General features: G+C 37.1%; 1 protein-coding gene across 3 annotated transcripts in view; it reads right to left on the reverse strand.

Annotated features, from left to right (window-relative positions):
• Positions 1-22,711, reverse strand: part of dock4 (dedicator of cytokinesis 4) — a 79,505-nt gene that overhangs the window by 35,556 nt on the left and 21,238 nt on the right. For 2 of the 3 annotated variants that reach the window (XM_027136122.2, XM_047802386.1), the window contains 17 exons: positions 21,711-21,766; positions 21,301-21,397; positions 20,637-20,785; positions 18,982-19,066; positions 15,365-15,516; positions 14,762-14,843; positions 13,155-13,215; positions 12,373-12,505; positions 11,333-11,421; positions 8,898-9,023; positions 6,095-6,210; positions 5,676-5,838; positions 4,672-4,778; positions 3,899-4,055; positions 2,833-2,930; positions 2,355-2,438; positions 689-789 (listed from right to left, as the gene is read on the reverse strand). In XM_027136122.2, coding sequence (XP_026991923.2) covers positions 689-789; positions 2,355-2,438; positions 2,833-2,930; positions 3,899-4,055; positions 4,672-4,778; positions 5,676-5,838; positions 6,095-6,210; positions 8,898-9,023; positions 11,333-11,421; positions 12,373-12,505; positions 13,155-13,215; positions 14,762-14,843; positions 15,365-15,516; positions 18,982-19,066; positions 20,637-20,785; positions 21,301-21,397; positions 21,711-21,766 — 1,856 coding nt within the window. Of the gene's footprint in view, positions 1-688; positions 790-2,354; positions 2,439-2,832; positions 2,931-3,898; positions 4,056-4,671; positions 4,779-5,675; positions 5,839-6,094; positions 6,211-8,897; positions 9,024-11,332; positions 11,422-12,372; positions 12,506-13,154; positions 13,216-14,761; positions 14,844-15,364; positions 15,517-18,981; positions 19,067-20,636; positions 20,786-21,300; positions 21,398-21,710; positions 21,767-22,711 lie in introns of those variants that run through there. The other variant, XM_047802387.1, reaches the window with a different exon arrangement.

A 22,711-nucleotide genomic window follows, 5' to 3' on the forward strand; every position in this document is an offset into this window, starting at 1 on the left:
TGTGAGTGTGAGATTGTGCCCTGCAATAGACTGGCATGTCCAGGGTGTACTCTGCCTTGTGGCCCGAGTCTCCTGACCCAGACTCCAGGTTCCCCATGACCCAGTAGGATAAGTGATGTAAAGACCGGTCTGATGACCAGGTGGTGAGGTATGACGTGAAGTGCGCATGCTCTTAGGCTCATAGACCATAGGATTTTTTATTTAACTATTCTGCTGTTTGTCTTCTGCTTCTACCCTATCTTACTACATAACTACTGTTAACATCACTACCGTTTATTTTGTTTTATCCCATTTCAAAGTTTTTACCGGTTATTCTATTTCTTAATGATTGATTAATGGTTATATCTCTGAATATACAGTATAACACTGCTCTACATAGAGTCTTAACATCAGGTGCTGCTTTAACACACATCCCAAAGTGTAAAAACACAAGACAAATGGGGAAGCTGTCTTATTGTGCTCTTAAAATCTGGACCGCATTGATATTTGGCAGAATCCCTTCATAGAAAAACAGCACGTAACAATTATGTTTACAAAGCTATATGAATTAGATAAGGACTTTAGATAAGGCAGAAATGTATATCTGTGAGTTCAATCATAACTTTGAAATCTTCACATAAAGCCCAGATATCAGGTTGGTTTTGCTTTCTCTTGCTGTTGTTGTTTTTGGGTGTGTTTGTGTTCTCACCTGTATGACAAAGCTCCTGCAAAATGATTCTCAATGTAGTTGTCCATGACGGGTTTGAAGTGCTGGAATTTACTGTCCTGCAGCAAATTGATGACATGCACCTGCAGAGAAAATCGACACGGTTCAGTTTTACACCACATCGACTGACAGGATTATTTTTTATTTGTCTATTTTGCTGTTGTCTTTTTTTTGTAGTAGATAATGAATTACATACCTGTGAAACAAGGCAAAAAATCATCACTACTGCACATTTTGTATTCACTCATTTCAAACACACACGCACATGCACACACACACACACACACACCCTATCTCACACACACACCCACACGTGCACACACACGCACGCTCACACGCGCAAACATATACGCACGCAGTCACATGCGCGCACACATGCGCGCACACACACGTGCATGCGCATACACTCTCTCTCTCTCTCTCACTCTAAGTAACTATCTTATTAATGTACAGTAAGTTATGGGTCAATTAATTGCTTTGATTACTCGTATATTATTAATAACAGTATAATATACAGTATGTAATCATCTGATGTTATCAACCATCGTAGAAGCAGGAGAGAAAAAGGTTTCATTCTGAGAAACCTCAAATTTAGATGGTCCTTGGTGAAATAATCACATAACTGTGGTCATGAGTACGGAGTCTGCTAAAGGATTTGAGAGGATAAGATTTTAAGTATGAGAATTGGAGCAGTTTTACTGAACATTTGGCTGGTTTTATCACAAAGATCTGGCAGTGTGCCTTAATTTAACCTTCTGAATAATGATTTTAATCAGTGTAAAGAAATGAATATTTTCTGGCCGTGAGTCTGATATAAACTGAGTCAGACGTGTGTTTTTCCCTCTGTTGATTACTTTACACAGAATTTTTGTGTTTAAAGACAACAACTTCCAATCTTGGGGCAAAAAAAGCACTTGGGGCATCTCAGAGAGCAGAAACGGGTTTAATATCAGCATGTACTTAAAATATGGCAACATTTGTATGGAAAAAAGGTCAATTTTTCTACATTTCTATGAATTTATTGTCCCTAGCAGGCTAGGCAAAAACAGAAATACTAAAAAAAAAAAAAGCTAGAAAGTCTCATAACTTCGAGTGTTTCATTTCATATGAGACACAAAACATCACTATGTGTAACATGACAGAAAAACTCACTGCTGAACTTGGACACAATAAAAACAACTCTATTGTTTGGCCTCTGTTAAAGAGTCTATATCATCTATACAGTCTTAACAAAATCTAAAAACTTTCTTTCTCCAAACATGAAAATCAGCATTTTCCAGTCAAAGATGTGAGTTTATACTCAGCTGGGATTATGTTAATATTTAATTATGTGATGTTGTGTTAATTAGACCATTAGCCTACATTTAGTCTCAGGCTCTGAAGCTCTGCCTGTAATTCTAGAAACAGTGTAACATGAAACCAAGACATGAGCTCAAATAGCCTTCAAAGCGCAAACAGTTATAATGCAACCCCTGCCACGGTCCCATGCAATTAAATATGTTTTGTTGCCATTTGTATTCGGCAGGTAACCACGGCAACACAGCGGGCGAGAAGAACGGAAAAAGATTGGCCATTAAAATCCAAATCGCAGAACATTCCGCTGAAAACAGGGGATCTAATATGATGTAGCTGTAAAGACGTGTCTTACCAAACAATCAAATACTTTCAGTCCGTATCTCTGCGGGCTCTCGTCTAACACGGCGAACAGTGTGTCCAAGGTGTCCTGCAAAAACTGAGACAGAGACAGACAAGAGGTTTCTAAACATCACAGAAGAAGGTGTAGTGTATTTTTTGGGGCTTATCTAAGCCCACATATGCCCCATCTGCCTAAGACCTTTTGTAAATGTGTATTCTTTTCATTTTGTAAATGAATAATAAGGAAACTGTCAACTGATAGACAGCAAGATACGAGATAATATTTTAACAAATTTAGAAGACGAATTTCACTGGAGCGCAGAGCCGGTGTTCACAGCAGATCTAACCTTAAGTGTTGCTTGCTTTGTATTAACATACATATTCAACTTAAATAACTGATATTGGATAAAAGAACTGAAATAAACCACGTGTTCAGTTAAACGTTTTAGCGGAATCTGCAAAAGGATCGATGTCTTAAAGAACCGTTTTACCTTAACTATCTCCGTGCCGTCCATGTCCTTCAGTTTGGACAAGCCGTCCATGATCCGTTCCGGATGAGTTCTCCACTTCAGCAAATCCAACATGTCTCCTGCAGATTGAGATAAAGCAATGGCTGAAACATTAATCGTGCAGTGAATACGATAAAACCATAGCTTATCATAACTGAAGCCATGGATGTGTCACGTGTCACATAGAGCAACAAAGGATTTCTACACAGGAAGCTTAAAGCTCTGAAATCTGCCAAATCGCTTCTATAGATCTTCCATATAACCATGATCACAGTGATAAATTTTCTGAAGTAGAATGCCATTCTTTGTGTCAGAGAACGTCAACTGGATCTTTAAGGGTTAATTTTGCACCCATCCAAATATGTTGATTGATTGATTCACACACACACACACACTCTCACTCACACTCTCAAACACACACTCACACACACACACACACACACACACACACACACACACACACACACACACACACACACACACACACACACACACACACACACACACACTCACACACACACACACACACAGCTTTGTACATCTTGTCAAAGCCTGGATGGTTTTGTTATAGTATGATTTGTTTCTGGACTAATCAGAGCCCAGCTGCTAGACTTATTGGAATGAGCTCCAAGGTCAACAGATACAGGTGTGTGATCAGCATGTAGCCACCCCCTATCACACACACACGCTTTCATGTGCAAGCCTCACACAGAGAACGGATCCATAAATAACATAAAGGTCAGAAATGAAAGGTCACATAAGGTTTGTGATCAGTGAGTCCAATTATCGCTCAAGATTGGAGTGATGGGTTTTCTCTAAGGAAGTGGTGTTAAGCTTATTAGTGATGACTCAATGTTCCAAAACCCTTAAGAACAGTAAATTCAAGCACTTTCCTTCTGTCTTAGACAAGCCTATACTTTACCATTTATCCAAACAGGTTGTAGACAAATAATGGGTTATGCTTATAATGATAGCCCTGATAATGCCAGTGTTGGTCCAACAAACAAACCCTCTTAATTCCAAACAGATGGATGATCGTGAGCAGTACCATTCTGTGTGAGTTTGGTGGAGCAGAGGGTCGAGAGGATCCAGAAGGACTCTTTGCTGCTCTTAATGGTCTGGTTGGTTCCAGGTTGTAGACTGGCTTTAGAGAAGGGCAGCTTGAGGTAGCGAGACAAATCCTGCAGGTTTGCAGTCTCTTCACACTAGCATGAGAAAAGGGAGCATTAAAGCTACATGAGTTTTTCAGTATGTGCTAATATAAGGTGTATATGCTAATAAAACAGTATATGCAACATATAATGTGTTTTCAATCAATAGAAGTAAAAAAAACATTAACAGTAAGAGTTTTATTCATCTTTCCAACATTGGGTAAAAAAACAAACAAACAAACAAAAAGAACAGTTGCAGTTGTTTACAACGATTTCCATCACCATCAGTCTGACCAGTAACAAAGCACTTCCTGTTTACTTTGAACTACCTTGACCTAACAAAGTTAAACTATTCTTCCTCCTGAAGAAGTAGCACCATCTCTGAAAGTAAATTTTTAGCATAATTTCTCAAATGTCTTTCAGGAATTCAGGAAAGTGTCCTTGACTAGCACATGCTATACCCACATATTTTTTGCCTCCCAATAAGAGCCCCATGACCTCCATATTAAACAAGTAAAAACAGGTCTTTAATTTATTTCCTAGTATGAGGAAATTCTAGTCTGTACAGTAGTAATCACACAGGCATACATTTGCAGCAGATAAAGATTAGTTTGGAAAACACTGGAATTTTACTTTAATACAAATTTGCACACCGATATCCACACTTTACCTTGTGAACGATGAGTTCATGCGTGCCATCAGGAAGGGTTCTTCCGTCCTCTTGCATGAGTGGCACAAATGAGAAACCAAAAAGCTTCTTTTCTCCTTTTTCCTTTGCTGAAAGATGAAAAACCATGTCCTGTCACCCTTTTTTATCTCAACATAAGAAAGATTATTACAGTATATAAACCAAACCAACTAAAGAATCTGCATATATACTAAATAAGTCTTTGTATATACTAAATTAAGAACCTGCAATTAAGTCTTCGTTTAATACGTACCACTCAGTATCGTTTATTATTATCAGTAGAGGCAGCTTTAATTTTTAGTAATTTTTAGTATTTCAGAACTATTGCATTCAAACCTGGAATCATAACATAATAAATAAGAAGAATATAATCTTTGTTCAAAGGACATTATTCAACTCGATGTGCGGTGTAAGGTCTGAGCTGACTAAATAATAAAGGTTTGAACTTTAATGCTTTATCAATGTGGAACAACTTACAAGAACAATTTAATTGAATTCTAGTTTATTTCCATAGCACTTTTAACAACAGACATTGTTTCTGTCTCAGTAGAAATACAAAACTTCAGATTTATTTTATTTTTTACAAAATTTAAATGTATCCCTAATAAGCAATCCAGGTGCAACCGTGGCACAATAAACACTCGATACTGAATGTGTTTCATTTGCTGGTTGAATTTATAACATTTGTAAATAACTCTGAATATCGTATGTTGGAAATTGTTTCTGTGTATATTACTTTTACTATTTTTTTCTTTTTCTCCTTTTTTTTAAGTTTTTGTTGGGTCTTTTGTTACCTTCTTCAGAAAATAAAGGGAACTAATGACTCAATAAATCCTTTAAAATACAACTTCTTTCCTCACAGTTTATTTTTTAATTCAGCGTTTATGTGTGTGTGTGTGTGTGTGTGTGTGTGTGTGTGTGTGTGTGTCTCGTGTTGTGTTTGTATTTTTTATTTTTTGTCACATTCATGGAGTGTGAGCTCTTACTAGAGCAGTGTCTGAACTCGAAGCGCAGGTGAGCGAGTCTGAACAGCTCTGGAGGAACACACAGCTTGATCTGCTCTGACCAGCGTGGACTGTTACTGTGGTACAGGACAAATGAGTGGACAGCATCTGTCCCGGTCTCACCTGAACCTGAAAACACCAGACCCTAGAAAAGAGAGAAAGAGAGCAAAACATACACTGTACTAACCTCACTAACAGGGTTCTAACACCAATTTATCCCTAGTTAGAGGATGTGTTTATGATAGAGACTACATCGCATTTCTGTAAGCCGCTCTGGATAACGGCGCAAGCTTAAATGCTGTAAATGTAAATGGGAATAAATGTCAAAAGAGATATTGTGAATAAAAATGTTTCAATTTCCTCGATTCCTCTCCTATTTGTGTACGTTTTATCTTCAGTACCTGTCCATCAGCTCCCAGTAGGTACACGGTGACCTCTACGTTCCTCGCCACACTCTTCCCGCCTTTCTCAAACTCGCCTCTCTCTAGGGTCACGTAAAGGTCGTTCCTGATTTCACCTGCAGTCAAAACCACATTATTTACACGTGCAGGTTTGGGCAGACGCAACAAAAAACACAAATCAAAGCTTTGTTTTTTTAAATGCTCAGACCAGATTATTTCCTATCTTATTTACAAACATAGCATAACGTCCACAACTGTGAACTCATTAACCAGAATAAAATAGCACATGGTAAAGGCTCTGTGTATTTTATACAGTTACTAACTGCATACTGACTGGTTTTAGAATTCTGTACCATTGTACAGCACAAAACTGTAGGAACCAATTAGTCTGGTTCCTCTCAAGGTTTCTTCCTCATATCATCTCAGAGAGTTTTTTCTCACCACCATTACCTCAGGCTTGCTCATAAGGGATAGATGTTAGATATAAATAGTAACTTAATATTTAACTTAAAATATTTTATTCTGTTTCTATACTCATGTAAAGCTGCTTCGAGAAAATGTGAATCATTAAAAATGCTATACAAATAAAATAGATTAAAACAGAAATTGAATTATATGCTAATGGTGCTAACTATGCTCATATCAGAGCTCAACAGCTACTGTACAAAACAAGACAGCGACACAGGACACTTTTGAACGTTCTTGTATGAGCCGGAAAATAAGTTCTTAAGCAAATTACTCTGCAAACTATATTACAGTACAATATCATCACACATACAACATTGTTATTATATTGTACTGTACTATTGTACTGTACTATTGTATTATATAAAATACTGTACAAAAGTACAGTTTGTAGTTTGAATTTGTTTATTAACACTTATTTTACTGTGCTGATTTACTGATCGGTTTAATCAGTAACCAGTCTATAAAAGACAAACAGTTCAGTTCATTTTGAAATGATTATAAGCTAATTTACATCACTATAAACAAGCAAAGTTCATTCATTCATTTTCTACCACTTATCGGAACTACCTCGGGTCACGGGGAGCCTGTGCCTATCTCAGGCGTCATCGGGCAGCAAGGCAGGATACACCCTGGACGGAGTGCCAACCCATCGCAGGGCACACACACTCTCATTCACTCATGCAATCACACACTATGGACAGTTTTGCAGAGATGCCAATCAACCTATCATGTGTATCTTTTTTTTAACCGGGGGAGTACCCGGAGGACCCCCCGAGGCACAGGGAGAACATGCAAACTCCACACACACAAGGCGGAGGTGAGAATCGAACCCCCAACCCTGGAGGTGTGAGGCGAACGTGCTAACCACTAAGCCACCATGCTCCTCAACAAGCAAAGTTGAATTGGGATATTTATTATCACCACATATACATTACAGCACAATGGAATTCTTTTCTTCGCGTATCCCAACTGAGAAGGTTGGGGTCAGGGCCATTATACAGCATCCCTGGATCAGAGAGAGTTAAGGGCCATGCTCAAAGGCCCAATGGTGGCAGTTTGGCAGTGCTAGGGCTTGAACCCTGATCTTCTGATCGGCAACCCAGAGCCTTAACACTTGAGGCGCAACTTTCCCGTAAAGTTCAGCTATATAAGAATGTTCAAGAGTGTCCCATGTCACTGTCCTGTTTTTCTTTGCAAAAAGGTTTCATTATCCTTTTAAACCATGTGATGACTGTTTCAGTAACAAGTTCTAACAATATAAATATATGAATTTTGGCTAATTATTGTAAAATATGTGTTAAGCAAATTACACTACAACCTATTTTATTGCACAATATAAATACACACAACAATAGAATTATATTGTAAATGTATTTAAAATATACTACTCTAAGCTTAAGTCGGTCAATTAAACTTAATTTACAATTCCTAATATGTAATATATTAGAAAACAGTAATTTTGCACATGGCGTAAAGAAATTTTAAATAAATACAACAATGCTCATGTATTTGACAGTGTTTCATATCATTTGAATGCCACAAATGATTAGAATCTGCTAAATGTGAATTCAAAGCTCTCTTTTGTGATGTATAATGACTACTGGCATGTCTCGCCCCAATAAAGTGACTCTGTCTAACATAAAATCTGTCAACACAAGCCGAGGCAAGTCCCGCGTGAGCCATTGGAGAGTGTGAAAACCAATAAAGACATGTAAATTGTGGACAAACGTGTGTTCAGACAGAAGATATGATGATATATGTTCTCACGAGGCATACAAAATAAATAAATAAAATTGCTATAATAGCAACAGTCAATAAACAATAACTTCTGTTATCGCTGCTCTTGACGAGACTCAAGAGAATCCTTCGCACAAGGATTAGCAAAAAATAAATAAAAAAATGTACAAGAACCATTGCATTACATTAAAGAAATAACACTGAAACAAAATATTTGATAAGACATGTCTGTTATAGTATGTGTCCATTTTTGACATAAGACCAAATCAATGTAAACCACACTTTCATTACTTACTTGAGCCTCATAGCTCAAAAGCTGAAATTAAACTTGGCTAGATTAATTAGATTAAAAGAAAATGTGTAAATGTAATGTACATCTTAGACTGTAACTTACAATGAGAACCGATATAAAACAATTTCCCTGCTGTTCTGCTGCAGTATCAGTGTTCAATACTTAATGCAATCAAATTATTAAAAAATCCACTTCTTAATTAAAAAACAAAAGAAATAGAACCAGATACAAATACACATTTTTTTTTAATGTCATTATATTTAATGGCTTTCATATGTAGCTTCCAAAAAGCTTTTTTAATCTCACCTGGCATGATGATATCGGAGAAGCCGAGTCTCCTTGTGATGGAGACGTTGCGAGTGAAGAGACGCATGTACTCCTTCTGAATCTGCTCCAGGTCTCCGTGCAGCAACTGCAGTGAAACAGCAAGTCCTACAGAAACAAGAACAAGCGCAGGCATAATATAATCATTTAAAAAACGATATCTTTAATCCGATATGCTGGAAACTACAGTGTAGAGACTTTAGGAGGTTTTTTTAACTCTTTAGGAGGTTTAGAACAGAAAAATGCAGCTAAAACATTTTCAGAAAAAAGCGTGAATAACTGATTTAGCTAATCGTGCTAATTCCTAATAATTTCTAGACATATATAGACATATTACCCCATCATTAATAATCGGTTTCGTTTCTAGTCATTAAAAACGTTTGATAAATGATTTAGACACGAGATTTCCACCGAAGCCTGAAGGAATAACCAAACAGAACAATTTCATCAAGAGGAAATTTCAGCCATTTTACCATCTGGTGTGACTTTTATCTGCTTAACATTTTTCCCGTATGTTTGAGTCATACAGGAACCATTTAGCCGCACTCTTTGTCTCTTTCATCATTCTACAATAAAGCTAAAGCCTCTCATCTAACTAATGCTGAATCCCATAACACAGAAACATTATCTAAGACTATCTGATGCAAATCTTTTCCTTCAAGCACAACGCCTAATTGCGGCCACTTTTATTTCATAACACTGCAAAGGCACTTCCCACACATGGTCACTCAGCAACGCAAATCCATTCATATGTAATATATTAGTTAGATTAGCAGTACAGTGAGACGTTCTTATGTAAGATACTACACTTCTTCCCCCATAAAACACAAGCGCAGACGATGCTGCTTACATCGAACCTCTGCACAGACTCGGTGTTGCTTTCTAAAATACCTCACTTATATCTTACTCACGGAATCATTAAGTATATTATTCACAGGTAAATATGTTACCAGTTTTTTAGCTAATGATGTAGCAAACAAGATGCAAAAACAAGATGCAAGGGGTTAATGAATGGAAACATCAGTTGTAATTAAACTGATGATGTTTTAATGATTTCTGTGTGTCATGATCTGGCTAACTAGCTAACGGTTAGCTGGTTTGTTGTGTATATGTATAGTATATAAAATAAAAGGTATTACATTTTACTTTTTACAAGTAAATAATAATGAAAAGTGGTAGATGGAAAAGTTTTGCCCTTTACAGAATCTGTTTTCTAAACCAGGCTTTCTTGAACATGCTGAAGCTTGGGATTTTAGTCTAATTGTAACGTCAACAAATAACCCAGTTTTGGTATAAATACATCTGTTTAAATATTAAGCTTCTAATGTGCACAATAAAATTTGTCTATTTATTAGAATAAACCGCCGTTTTATTCTTGAGATTTCACTCCAAATTGACATTGACGTATTTGTAGGCTACATGTCTTTGAGGTAGTGAGGTTTAAAATAAATGTTTAATTAAAAGTTTAATTCATGCAACCAGACAAACAGATGAATTGTAAAGTAAATTAATAAATAAAAATTATAATAAATAAATAAATAAATGCCCTATGATTAGATGCTACATTGAGAGCTATTGTTATCCAACAAAGGACAAAAAAAAACATATGGCTTGCAGATCATACAAAAAGAGTTCTTGATTGATCTTTTAATGTGAAAATGATCAAAATGACAGCAGACCTTCGCAACACAAAGTGCTTACTGTCCCCGGTCGATAAGCCCATCTAGTGTGTATTGATAGCTAACATACACAGCACCGATAATTGCCGTTTAATGGATGCCGGTTAGAAAAGCTCCATTTAGCATAATTGAATTTTTGGGCGAATAAATTGCTTGTTAATCAGTTGACGTGGACGCAGTGAGATCTTGTCTGGCAGAATAAGCTGAAAGGATTATAGCTCTCATCCCATGCAGTCTTGTTCAATACGTTTATTTTTTCTCATTTATTTCCTCACTGCTGAAAAGTCGGTCTAAAACGATGTCACGCGGTCTCTCGTACAGACCAGTATTGATTAGATGCACATTAGGTTTAATTCTTTTACCAAAACTTCTTTTAGAGTTTTACCATAAGCTATCATTCTGCTAAATAAATAAATAGATCATCAAACAAACAAAAATAAAAATGATTTTTTTTCAATTAAGAAGTTGAAAAATTAATGAATAAAAATTTAATTACATTCCTTCATAATTTTTATATTTCCTATATATTTTACCATTTATCTGTACATTTATATTGTTTTATTTTTTGTAATTCTATTTTTAGTCTCTTTTTGTTTCATTTAATTCGATTTTTATATTTTTATATGCATTCCAGTAGATGTCATACTGTGTAATATAATTATTTATGTGACCAATAAAACTTAACAATTAAAACTGTGTAGTAGTCAGGAATAGAAATAAGACGTAGAAAGGACTGACCTGTGCCGGAGCTGACCTGGCTGTACCGGGAGCTGACTTTCCGAATAATGTTGTCATGTATTTGATACCACTCGCTTTCAGTGTTGCATCTGAACAGAAACACAAAGTTAGGTGACATGTGACTGACGAACCTAATAAAGACAAGTGGTGAATCAGTACAATAAGGTGCTAACATTCAGGATCCAGTTTCCAAACCAGACACAACAGTAATTGCAATTAAATGGTTTCAGGTGTTTCAATGAAATTCAAATGTAGTACAAATATATTCTAGTTAGGCATTAAGATATAACCTCTCATAAATCTTAAGCTTTAATGAACAGGTAAAATTGTCCCAGAAAGCTGGAAGTGATGAAAATGGCAATATAATTTCACTCTGAACTAAAACTGAGATACTGTCTTACAAAATGTGTTTAAAAATGAGATCATGTATTGACATTTACAGGATAATCTCACCTTTATACTGTTATTCATGAAGATTGTCTTTGTGCTCATCTTAGGACCTAGATTCACTTTATATCTGCTTATAATGAACATCTTTTCAGCACGCTTAATAATATCTGACTTTACTTTTCTATATCTGATTTATAATATCACTATTCAGTGTTAAGGGATTTTTCGAGTTTGGTTTCTTCAAGATTTCTCCCTTATGTCGTCTCAGGGAGTTTTTCCTTGCAACGGTCTCTAGGCAACACTAACTTGTTCATTATGTTTGTTAATCATATCCAGATTTCTATGAAGCAGCTTTAAGAAAATGGCTATTGCATGACCTGTATACCGAGCCTGTCCGGTCCAAGATTTCATTCTAACCAACATGCCAAAGTCTATTGAAAGCCAAGATCTGAGTCTGTTGAGAGCCAAAGTGAAATCAGGTGTGGCTCCTGATTGGTTGGAATTAAAACCTGCACCCTCATCGGCCCTTTGCAGATAAGACCGAACACCCCTGTGTTATACAAAAAAAATGTATACTATGCTCATGGAAAAATCCTAAAGTCTATATATTTTAATGCTGTATAGTCAAAAGAGAGAGACGTTGGACTCACGAGTAAACTTTAAGCAGGTGCTCGTCCTTGCAGTCGGCCGTCAGCAGATCACATATGTTGATCACAGCGCAGCCAAATGGACGTCTGTACTGCGTGTTACACACTGACTTCTTCTCGCCAGCAACCATTCGCCCTGAGGGTCACATGAACGGCCAGCTTCAGGATAATAACTCAAGCAAAATAAACTAACACAGAATGGAAGTATCTGGTTACAAGCATCACACATGTTGGAATGTGGTCAAAGTTCTGTCAAGAAATCTCCACCTCAGACTGACATGGTACGTCACGCTGCATGTCAGCTGTTTGCTTGATTTCTGACAGAACTAAACGTGTGGAGATTTTCCAGATGAGCAGTAACACGTACACACGCTTCACTTACCAGTACACAGTGAAATGACACGCACATGCAAATGGAAACTGGCGAATGCCACAAAGACACCAATACCACTGAGCGATATGAGGTTACGACTCAATGCACGTCATGCATGTCAACACACGCCAGCTACTCACACACTGATGGAGCGTTTACAGAAAAAAACAGTTTACCAATCACATTTAACTTGAAGTGGCTTATCAGTTTGCCTAAAAGGTATTATTTAAATCCTGCCATTCTAGACCTTGACAGTCATTGGAATGCATGTCCAAATAAATCATACTGATTATGGAATAAAGTGTTCGTTTAGACTGTCACAGCGTATTAAGTGAGGTTTCATGTCACTCAAAAGGCATTGTGATAGGTCACTTTAAGGTAAAGATTACTCGTCGGGGTCAGCAGCTCTTACCTATTCTAAAAATATGAGCTACAACATATACATCTTTGCGGAGATCGCTACTTCCCAAATCCTTAAAGAAAGACAAATGTTTTATTCAACACTGTTCAAAGAAAGTCACAATTTTTTTCCACTGGACATGAAAAAAAAAGCGGCCCAACCAGGAATAAAAAATGGGTTTCATTTTACATAATTTTTTACCAAGAGACAATTTGAAGTGTAAAGTTAATGAGAGTAAAGGTGATTACGATGCTACAGAACCAGGCCAGTTTTTCACCAGATTTTCGAATGAAGTTTCTTTACACCACGACACCATGGTATGGCTGAGAATCTGATTTGTCTTTAGAAATGCAAATTGTTTTTATTTGATTTTTTCTAAAGTTCATTCACAGAGACTTGTATGATGAAAGCTACGTAATAAACAGAGTTAACAGTGTATAATCGCTGATGTGATGACATTTGTAGAAGGAGTCTCAGTTTTGTAGCGCTCTGTAACAGCGGCCATGTTTATCAGAACAGAAATGTCTTCGAGACCGAGGAGTTTCTATGTTTCAATGCTTTCTGGTCTCTTTGTAAAATGACAAGCTGTACGAGAGAGTGTGAGAGAGAGAGAGAGAGAGAGAGAGAGAGAGAGAGAGAGAGAGAGAGAGAGAGAGAGAGAGAGAGAGAGAGCGAGAGAGATGAGATAGGCGGTGAGCAGGTGGTGAGAAAATAGATAGATAGATAGATAGATAGATAGATAGATAGATAGATAGATAGATAGATAGATAGATAGATAGATAGATAGATAGATAGATTAATAGATAGATAGATAGATAGATAGATAGATAGATAGATAGATAGATAGATAGATAGATAGATAGATAGATAGATAGATAGATAGATAGATAGATACATAGATAGATAGATACATAGATAGATAGATGAGAGAGAGAAAGAGAGAAAGAGAGATGAGATAGGCGGTGAGTAGGTGGTGAGAAAAATAGATAGATAGATAGATAGATAGATAGATAGATAGATAGATAGATAGATAGATAGATAGATAGATAGATACATAGATAGATAGATAGATAGATAGATGAGAGAGAGAAAGAGAGAAAGAGAGATGAGATAGGCGGTGAGTAGGTGGTGAGAAAAATAGATAGATAGATAGATAGATAGATAGATAGATAGATAGATAGATAGATAGATAGATAGATTAATAGATAGATAGATAGATAGATAGATAGATAGATAGATAGATAGATAGATAGATAGATAGATAGATAGATTAGAGAGAAAGAGAGTGAAGAGACTTTTTGCACTGGTAAAAGCCACCCAAAATTCTTGTGCACGGGGAAAACCCTGTACAATCTTCACATTTTATTCAATCCTGTACTTTTCATGAAATCAAATCCCACCAATATGGTTTGACCTTGGGAAACAAGCTTACGCATAAAGCTGCATCTTTTTACTTTCAATAAAATCAATTAAACCATGGCATTGAGTTGTGCAGAGCAGGAGAATCTCGAAACACTTTACTACAGGACAAAACATGTTTTCAATGTGAGGCAGTCAGAGCACAGGAGATAGAGCACTAAGGGGGAAATAAAAAGGGGGAAAACCATCAGAGCACTTACAACAAAGAGCGTGCACTGCCTTTCTGTTTTCTCAGGTGACTTTGGAACCCCTTGCTTATTGAGGCGCACCAAAAACCTCTCGCTGCAATAAAGAGGAAGAGACAGACACACAAACCCAGAGACAGAGACAGAAAATGGCATAGACAGAATCAGAAGTTTGATTAAGATTAAAATCATGTGCAGCCCTGGTCAAATATAGAGACAAAAACAAACAAAAAAGGAAAACTGAAAAAAAAAAACAGGGTTAATGCATTTACTCCGTTCATTATTTATGTTTTGTGTAGGCATGTGCATTTCTCCAGAGGTGTGGCTGAGACAGATGTATAACAAAATGGGGAAAGTGTATTACGGTACTTAGCATCTGATTAAATTCAGGAACATTAACACAATTAGTTTTTATAGGTCCAACATGGTTTGGTTGTGTGCTTTCTAATCTCTAAGGATGTTTTTATGGAAATGATCTGTAAGGTGTTATCTGTTTTCTGTAAGGCCATTTTCTGGACCACCTTCGATTGTGAAGCCAAAATTCTTTCCATGACCTACAAGTTTTTCAGGTTCCCTACAGTCCCATGTTCTGATCGGTCAATTCTCCACAGCCACTACCTGATCGGTCGCATCTCCCTGTTGTCATAGATAAAGAAGAAGACCTCGAGCTCTTCGGCCAGGCTGCAGTTCAGCAAACTGTTGGTCTGCAGGAACAGGTGATGCATGTTGGCCTGAAGCGGAGGCTCTCGCTTACGGTGCCGCCGCTCCATCTGACCAAAACACATGACAGTAAGCATCTAAACGTATAATGGAAACTATATGACAAGGCTAGACTAATGAAACACACACAGTAATACACATATTTAAGCAGAATTACACATATATACACACAGTAACAAAGAGTACTTGCAGGTATATGTCTGTCTGTCTGTCTGTCTGTCTGTCTGTCTGTCTGTCTGTCTGTCTATCTATCTATCTATCTATCTATCTATCTATCTATCTATCTATCTATCTATCGCAGGATTTGTGCAGAATAGCTCAATAACTGATGCATAATAACATGGCACTCCGGCTGGCACAGGCAACCCAGATATGTTCCAGCAGTGGCTAGATTTTGAGAAAAAAAAAAGAATGAATAATCTGCTTGCAAACTTTCACAGTCTGAAGCTATGATTTCCTGATTCTTTCTCTCTGGGTTCAGACTAATGCATAAGAAAAGCAGAATGTGAGAAATGTCTTTATTTTTCTTCTTCATTATTTGATTAGCAATGATTTCAGATTCGTACTGTAGCTGATGGGGATTTGGGGTTTGAATCTGAGCTTGAATTAATAAAGTGAGTTCCGTCTGCTTATTCATTGGGGTTTGGGATAACGCACAGACTGTGCACTGATGATATGTCTGCTTGATTAGTGTTTTGTACAGTCATATATTACATCAAGTTAATATTAAATGAATGCATGTGTAAATTTGTTTAATGAGGAACAAGTATTTTCCCTGTTTCTCTGACTAGACACTCTGAGGTCATTATTAGTGAGGCGATGGCTGACACAGGTAAAGAAAAAGAAGTGTGGATCTGGTTTTATAAGATAAAATGCCTTTTTCCTAGCACATGGTTAGCTCTATGGTTAAAGGACCAGATTTGTGTGTGGTGTTTGCATCTTCTCTCAGTGCTCAGGGGTTTCCTTGGATTTCCTCCGTCAGTCTAAAGGCATTGTTGGAGTTTAATTTTGATTGTCCTCTTAATTGTCCGTAGTGTGTGTGAGTGTATGCAAGAGATCGTGCCCTGTTATGTGTTAGTCCATGGTGTCCACTGTCTGGTGCCCCGACTCCCCTGAGACAGACTCCAGGTTCCCTGTGACCCTGTGTAGGATAAGTGCTACGCAACATGTGCTGAAATAGATTAATGTCTTTTTCCTTCAATTGCTAACATTTTGTTCCAATCGTGTTATGCAGAACTGTCTACACCTAATCTTGCTTAGATGAGAATAAGAGACTGTGATTGTTTCTCTTTTTGATCTTTTCCCCCTTATTCTTCTCATTGATTTCTAATTCTAATCAAAAGTGTGAAATTAAACAGGGCGTTTGAGCAATTCTTTGAATCAATCGGTCATGATTGTTTTGAAAAGTTTTACACTGATTTGTTTTTAATTCTATTCGAATCAAATGTATTTGTATAGCGCTTTTTTACAATCGACATCGTTTCAAAGCAGCTTTACAGAACATAATTCTCTAAAAATCATTTTAAGAGTGGAGCCTAGTTTATATCTGAGGTCTGGAGATGCTGCAGAGATCGTTATGGGGCTAATATCGTTACTATAGTGACAGGAATCGTGATGAAAATATCTTGGAAGAGACTCCGTTGTGTTAAGTTCATACAGGTAAAGTGTCAGCCAAAGGAAAACAAGAGAGAAATTTAAAACAATACATATTACAAAAACTCTATTTCTCTAACTTTTATTATCATTTCAGATTCTTTTTGGGGCTAAAATTCCATCCATCCATCCATCCATCCATCCATCCATCCATCCATCCATCCATTCATTCTATACACTGCTTATCCTACTGGGTCACAGGAAACTCGAGTCAATCACAGGAGACTCAGGGCACAAAGACAGGATATCAGTATATCACAAGGAGCAATCACACACACTCACACACTACAGAATTTAGAGATGTCAATTAGCATATAGCACATGTCTTTGGACTGGGGAATGAAACCCGGAGAACCCAGATGAAACCCCAAGGCACAATGAGAACATACAAACTAGACACACAAATGACAGAGGTGGAAATGGGGCTGAAATTAAAGAGTGAATATTAATGTCATCTTTTATAAAAAAAAAATAAATTTTATCAGGTAATCTGTGTTCATGCTGTGATGTACTTCTTCACAATGTTTTGTTTTTCCATATACGGATTTATGAAAATTAAATTTCTTATTTATTTTTTGTGGAAAAACAAGTCAAAACCCTTGGAAAATGCAACCTATACAGACCAAAGTAGCAATTTCTATTCACCGCTAGACCTGAGGCAGTAACAGAAAAAACTAATCTGACAAAAAACAACAAACACCATCCTGGGTACCAAACATTACCATTATCATTCCTTCCAATATCATGTGATTTGTCAGAAATTGCCCCAAAATTTTCCTCACAGAAAAAAGTCATGTGTTTTATCGCACAACCTAATCATTCACGCATGTGAGCTAGTCCATGGATGAAATCTACAGTAAGGCTTGGGCACAATTTCAAAATTCAGAATTAGTGTTTTTTAAATATCATTAAATTACTAGTAAAGAGCAGCAAATTGTAAGAAACCATTCTAATTAGCATTTAGCATGATGGCCTTTCAAATGTTATCAGTTCTCTCAGCTCCACCATTGTAAAAGATTGAAAGATGTCAGATCGACTAAATATGATCACTGTTTTTTTTCTTACAAAATCCAGCTTTTTTATTGCAGATAAAATAAACATTGCAAAATAATTTGAAGATATGTAAAAATAATATTTAATGAAAAAAAGTAAAGAAAATTAAAGATTTTTTTTACTAAAATTAGTTATTAAATATTTTTTATATTATATATATATAATAAATTATATATTAAATACATTTTGTAATTATAATGTATTTAATGAATGTTTTACTTTAATAATTAATTTCAGCTCTATATGGCTCTCATCCAGCATTGTTCACTTAATTATGTCCGATGTGAGAATAAAAGAAACTGCAAACAGAGCAAAAGTATCAATTTCACGCTGCAAATGATTCTGCAAATGGTTGAATAAGTGTGACAGCATCCTAAGCTTGGAACAGTATTATACAGTGATAAACAGTACATTTTTGTCTGTGTCTGTATCTGCTGAACCTGTAGGAACACCAAGAGTGTGTATTGTGTGTTTTCTGTACATGAACACAATGGGAGGATTAAAATAATGCAAGTTTGCAAACAGCTCCTTAATGTACTTAATTACTATCATTTTCCTATTCAAGCATGACTCGCAATGTGTGTGTGTGTGTGTGTGTGTGTGTGTGTGTGTGTGTGTGTGTGTGTGTGTGTGTGTGTGTGTGTGTGAGTGTGTTAAATAAAGAGCACAGAGGAACAGGACTGGGGGCTGTGGCGTCAGACCGGGATGCAGTTGCCGTGGTAACGCAGCATAGACCTCTGGCAGCAGTGAAAGGGTGACTCATGAGTATTGTGTGTGTATGTGTGTGTGTGGGTGTGTGTAAAACTAACCAAGCGATAGAGCTCGGTGACGCTGATCTCATCTGGGTCTACCATACTGAAGTCCCGCCTGGGGACCAGATCCAATCCCAGCTGCCTATAAAACACACGCACGCACACACACACACACACGCACACGCACACACACTCAGAATTCTAGTTTAAAGCATTAATTTGCATAAACCACATGTTCAGCATGCTAACACAAGGAAGTTGTCCAAAATAATTAAAAACAACAATACAGATCTGCGTAATTCACAATACATACAATACTAGCCCTTATACCATATACACACCCATAATACCAAACTGTATGTTACTGTTCTAATGCACTGATGACACAAACCGACGCTGATCTGATCATATTTCATTATTAATGATTAAAGCAAAGCAAACTGCAAAGTGTTTGTTATGAAAAATATTAAATCCATGTCGTCTTCCTAAAATCAAAGTAACCGTATTAACATCCTTTTGGCATCTAAAGATTAGAGCTGTTCGATCTTGATATAGTTTCCCCTGAGTCACTGTAAACAGAATCCTGGGTTAAACTTTACCCTGGGTTAATGATTAATTCTGGCTCTTCATAATTTGACGTTTCACATTGTACATTCCTAAACCCTGGATTAACCTTCTCATTTGCATATTTACTCCGTCAACAACCCTTTATGCTTTTCCATGAAAAATTTTAAATAAATAAATAGGTTTCCACATAAATCCTCAATGGCTGTTTTAAGCCACAACACGCACTGTATCTGTGACACTACAGTATATACGTTTGGTACCGCAATGTGTGGTGAATCCTGTAGAAGTGATATTAACCTTCTTCAGAGCAGGTTTTTATTACCCAGGGTAAAAATCTGTGCGAACACCGCTTCTAAATTACAAGTGTGAAACCTTCCTCTACCCCGGGGTTAAAAGCAGAACAATGACATCCTGGTGTGAGAAGGTGTATTAGTGTGAGAAGGTGTACAATGAAGGTGAAGAAACTAAGCGCACAGAGCAGTATCGGTGAGCATGGTCATTAAAATGAATGCGAGGTGCTCAGGAGCGTGTTGAGAAAGTGTCGGACATGAGAGAGCAGAGCACCGAGACATGCACGCGTTAATTCTCCTCCATCACCAGGATATCTACTTTGCATGGACGTCAAGCTACAAATCCCTGAACCTTGTGCTTATGTTTAATATAAATTCAATTTAATTCAAATTTATTTGTATAGCGCTTTTAACAATGGACATCTTTTCAAAGCAGCTTTACAGAACGTAAGAAACATAAAACAAAAGGTTCAATATTATACAAAGATTAATATTATATAAACGTTCAAGAATAATAACAGACTTATATTTAAATGTGTTTGTACTTATCCCTAATGAACAAGCCTGAGGTGACTGAGGCGACAAGAAAAAACTCCCTTAGATGGAAGAGGAAGAAACCTCATGAGAGGAACCAGACCCAAAAGGGAACCTCATCCTCATTTGGCTGACACTGGAGGGTGTGATTATAATTATACAGTCCGACAATTGTGTATCGATGAGGAGGTTGTTGTCCTCAAAGACTACATGGAGTTCTCATCTCTTAAAATCTCCTCTACATCATCATGATCACCGCTGAACTCTTAAAGTAACGCCAGGATGCATTTCTGTCTGAAGCTTTTATCTCTTGACACTCACTCGTTGCCCCAGTCGAGTCTTGCTACAATGTGCTGCTTGATGTCAGTTATGCGCTCCTGGGTCAGGTGACCGAGCAGGACCTGCTGTCTCAGCTCCAGGATCTCTGTCATTACATGCCAGAGTCTGTGAAAGAGCTCGGCCTCGTTCTTCTACAGACGACAAAAACAGAGAAAGTCGACAGGCAACGGTTAAAGGAATAGTTTTGCTAGATATCTAATTTACTCTAAGTTTCGATACAGTAAGTAAACAATCAGGACGTAGCTAATAAATGAAAAAAAGATATAGCCAATCTTCATTTTAATTAATATTTCTGCCCCAAACTACTAGCAGTTCTTTACCAGCATTTGCCAGTATCTTTCAGAAAATAGTGTGTATTTGAAATCATACTCCTAGATTTACTTCCAAATTTTCTGACCAGTTCCAGAAAGATCATATGTGGACAAACTGTGTACAAACTGATCTTTCTCCAAACTGTTCCTTTTAAGTGAGAATTGTAGTGATGTGACCAATCATCATGAGTGATGTATTTCACACATCATATCAAGTAAATATACTTAATTCAAAGTTAATTGCTTAGTGTGTTTACTAATAGCACCCGGAAGTCAAAATATGGTCAAATGTGACAATTGTCAGATATATGGCTATCCTGTTTGTGCTACATTACCACATAGAGCTGTTTCCACATGGTACCCCAGTCTCTCAAAGTCACCGTCATCTCCGTGATGACCGACTCCTCCATCGGTATGACCGTCTCAAACTGCCTGTAAATAACACACAGCAAAATATTTCACACACATACACACAAAACCAAAAGATTCCACAAAGCCATCTTTCCCACTGACCGTATGCCTCATTATAGGGTTTTATTCCACAATGCTACTGAATGTTCAGACTGGATTTTCAAACATTAAAAAAAAACCATACGTAATTGTTAATATGGTGATGTTTTCAGTAAGGAGATGTTTATTTAACATTTTTAGAAGGAGTCTCCATGGTGAAGGGTAAAGAGTAAAAAGCCTAAAAAATCTTCATGACCGAGAGCTTTCTGCCTTCTCAGTAACAGGATGCTCTTACCCTTTGTTCTTTATGTGGGCTTGTTTCAGATGAATGTAACTGCTTGGGAATATTCCCTGGAAAAAAAACAACACAGCATAGACATACAGTGGTGTGAAAAAGTCTTCCTTCCTGATTTTTTTGCACTTTTGTCACATTTTAATGTTTCAGATCATCAAACAAATTTAAATATTAATCAAAGATAACAAGTAAACAAAACATGCAGTTTTTAAATGAAGGTTTTTATTATTACACTAAAACAAAATCCAAACCCACATGGCCCTGTGTGAAAAAGTGCTTGCCTCTAAACCTAATAACTCGTTGGTCCACCCTTAGCAGCAAGAACTGCAATCAAGCTTTTGCGATAACTTGCAGTGAGTCTGTGACAGCACTGTGGAGGAACTTTGGTCCACTCGTCTCTGAAGAATTGTTGTAATTCAGTCACATTGTGTTCATTCTAATGTTACTGCACGAAATATTGTTTGAACATTCAGTATTTACACCGATCGGTCGGCTCTGTTTCTGTTACTGTTTATTGTCTTTTGTGTATTGCATTTTTTGTACTTTTTGTATTGTCTTGTAACTTTACGTCTGCACTGTTTTTTGTACTGCACTGTCTTTTGTCCTGCACTGTCTTGTTTGTCTTGTCCTGCACTGTTTGCACCAGGTTGCACAGTTGCACTTTATGTGGCTAAGACTACTTACATGTCCTTAGCCCTGTCTTTGTTCTATGTAGCACCTTGATCTTGGAGAAACGTTGTCTCATTTCACTGTGTACTGCAACAGCTATATATGGTTGAAATGACAATAAAAGCTTCTTGACTCTTGACATATGACTCATGAAACACCTTTTTAAGGCCCTGCCACGACATCTCAATAGGTCCGGGTCAGGTCAGGACTTTGACTAGGCTACTCCAAAGTCTTCATTTTGTTTTTCTTTAGCCATTCAGAGGTGGACTTGCTGGTGTGTTTTGGATCATTGTCCTGCTGCAGAACCCAAGTTCGCTTCAGTTTGAGGTCAC

The sequence above is a fragment of the Tachysurus fulvidraco genome, chromosome 17 (assembly GCF_022655615.1).
Source record: "Tachysurus fulvidraco isolate hzauxx_2018 chromosome 17, HZAU_PFXX_2.0, whole genome shotgun sequence".
NCBI lineage: Eukaryota > Metazoa > Chordata > Actinopteri > Siluriformes > Bagridae > Tachysurus > Tachysurus fulvidraco.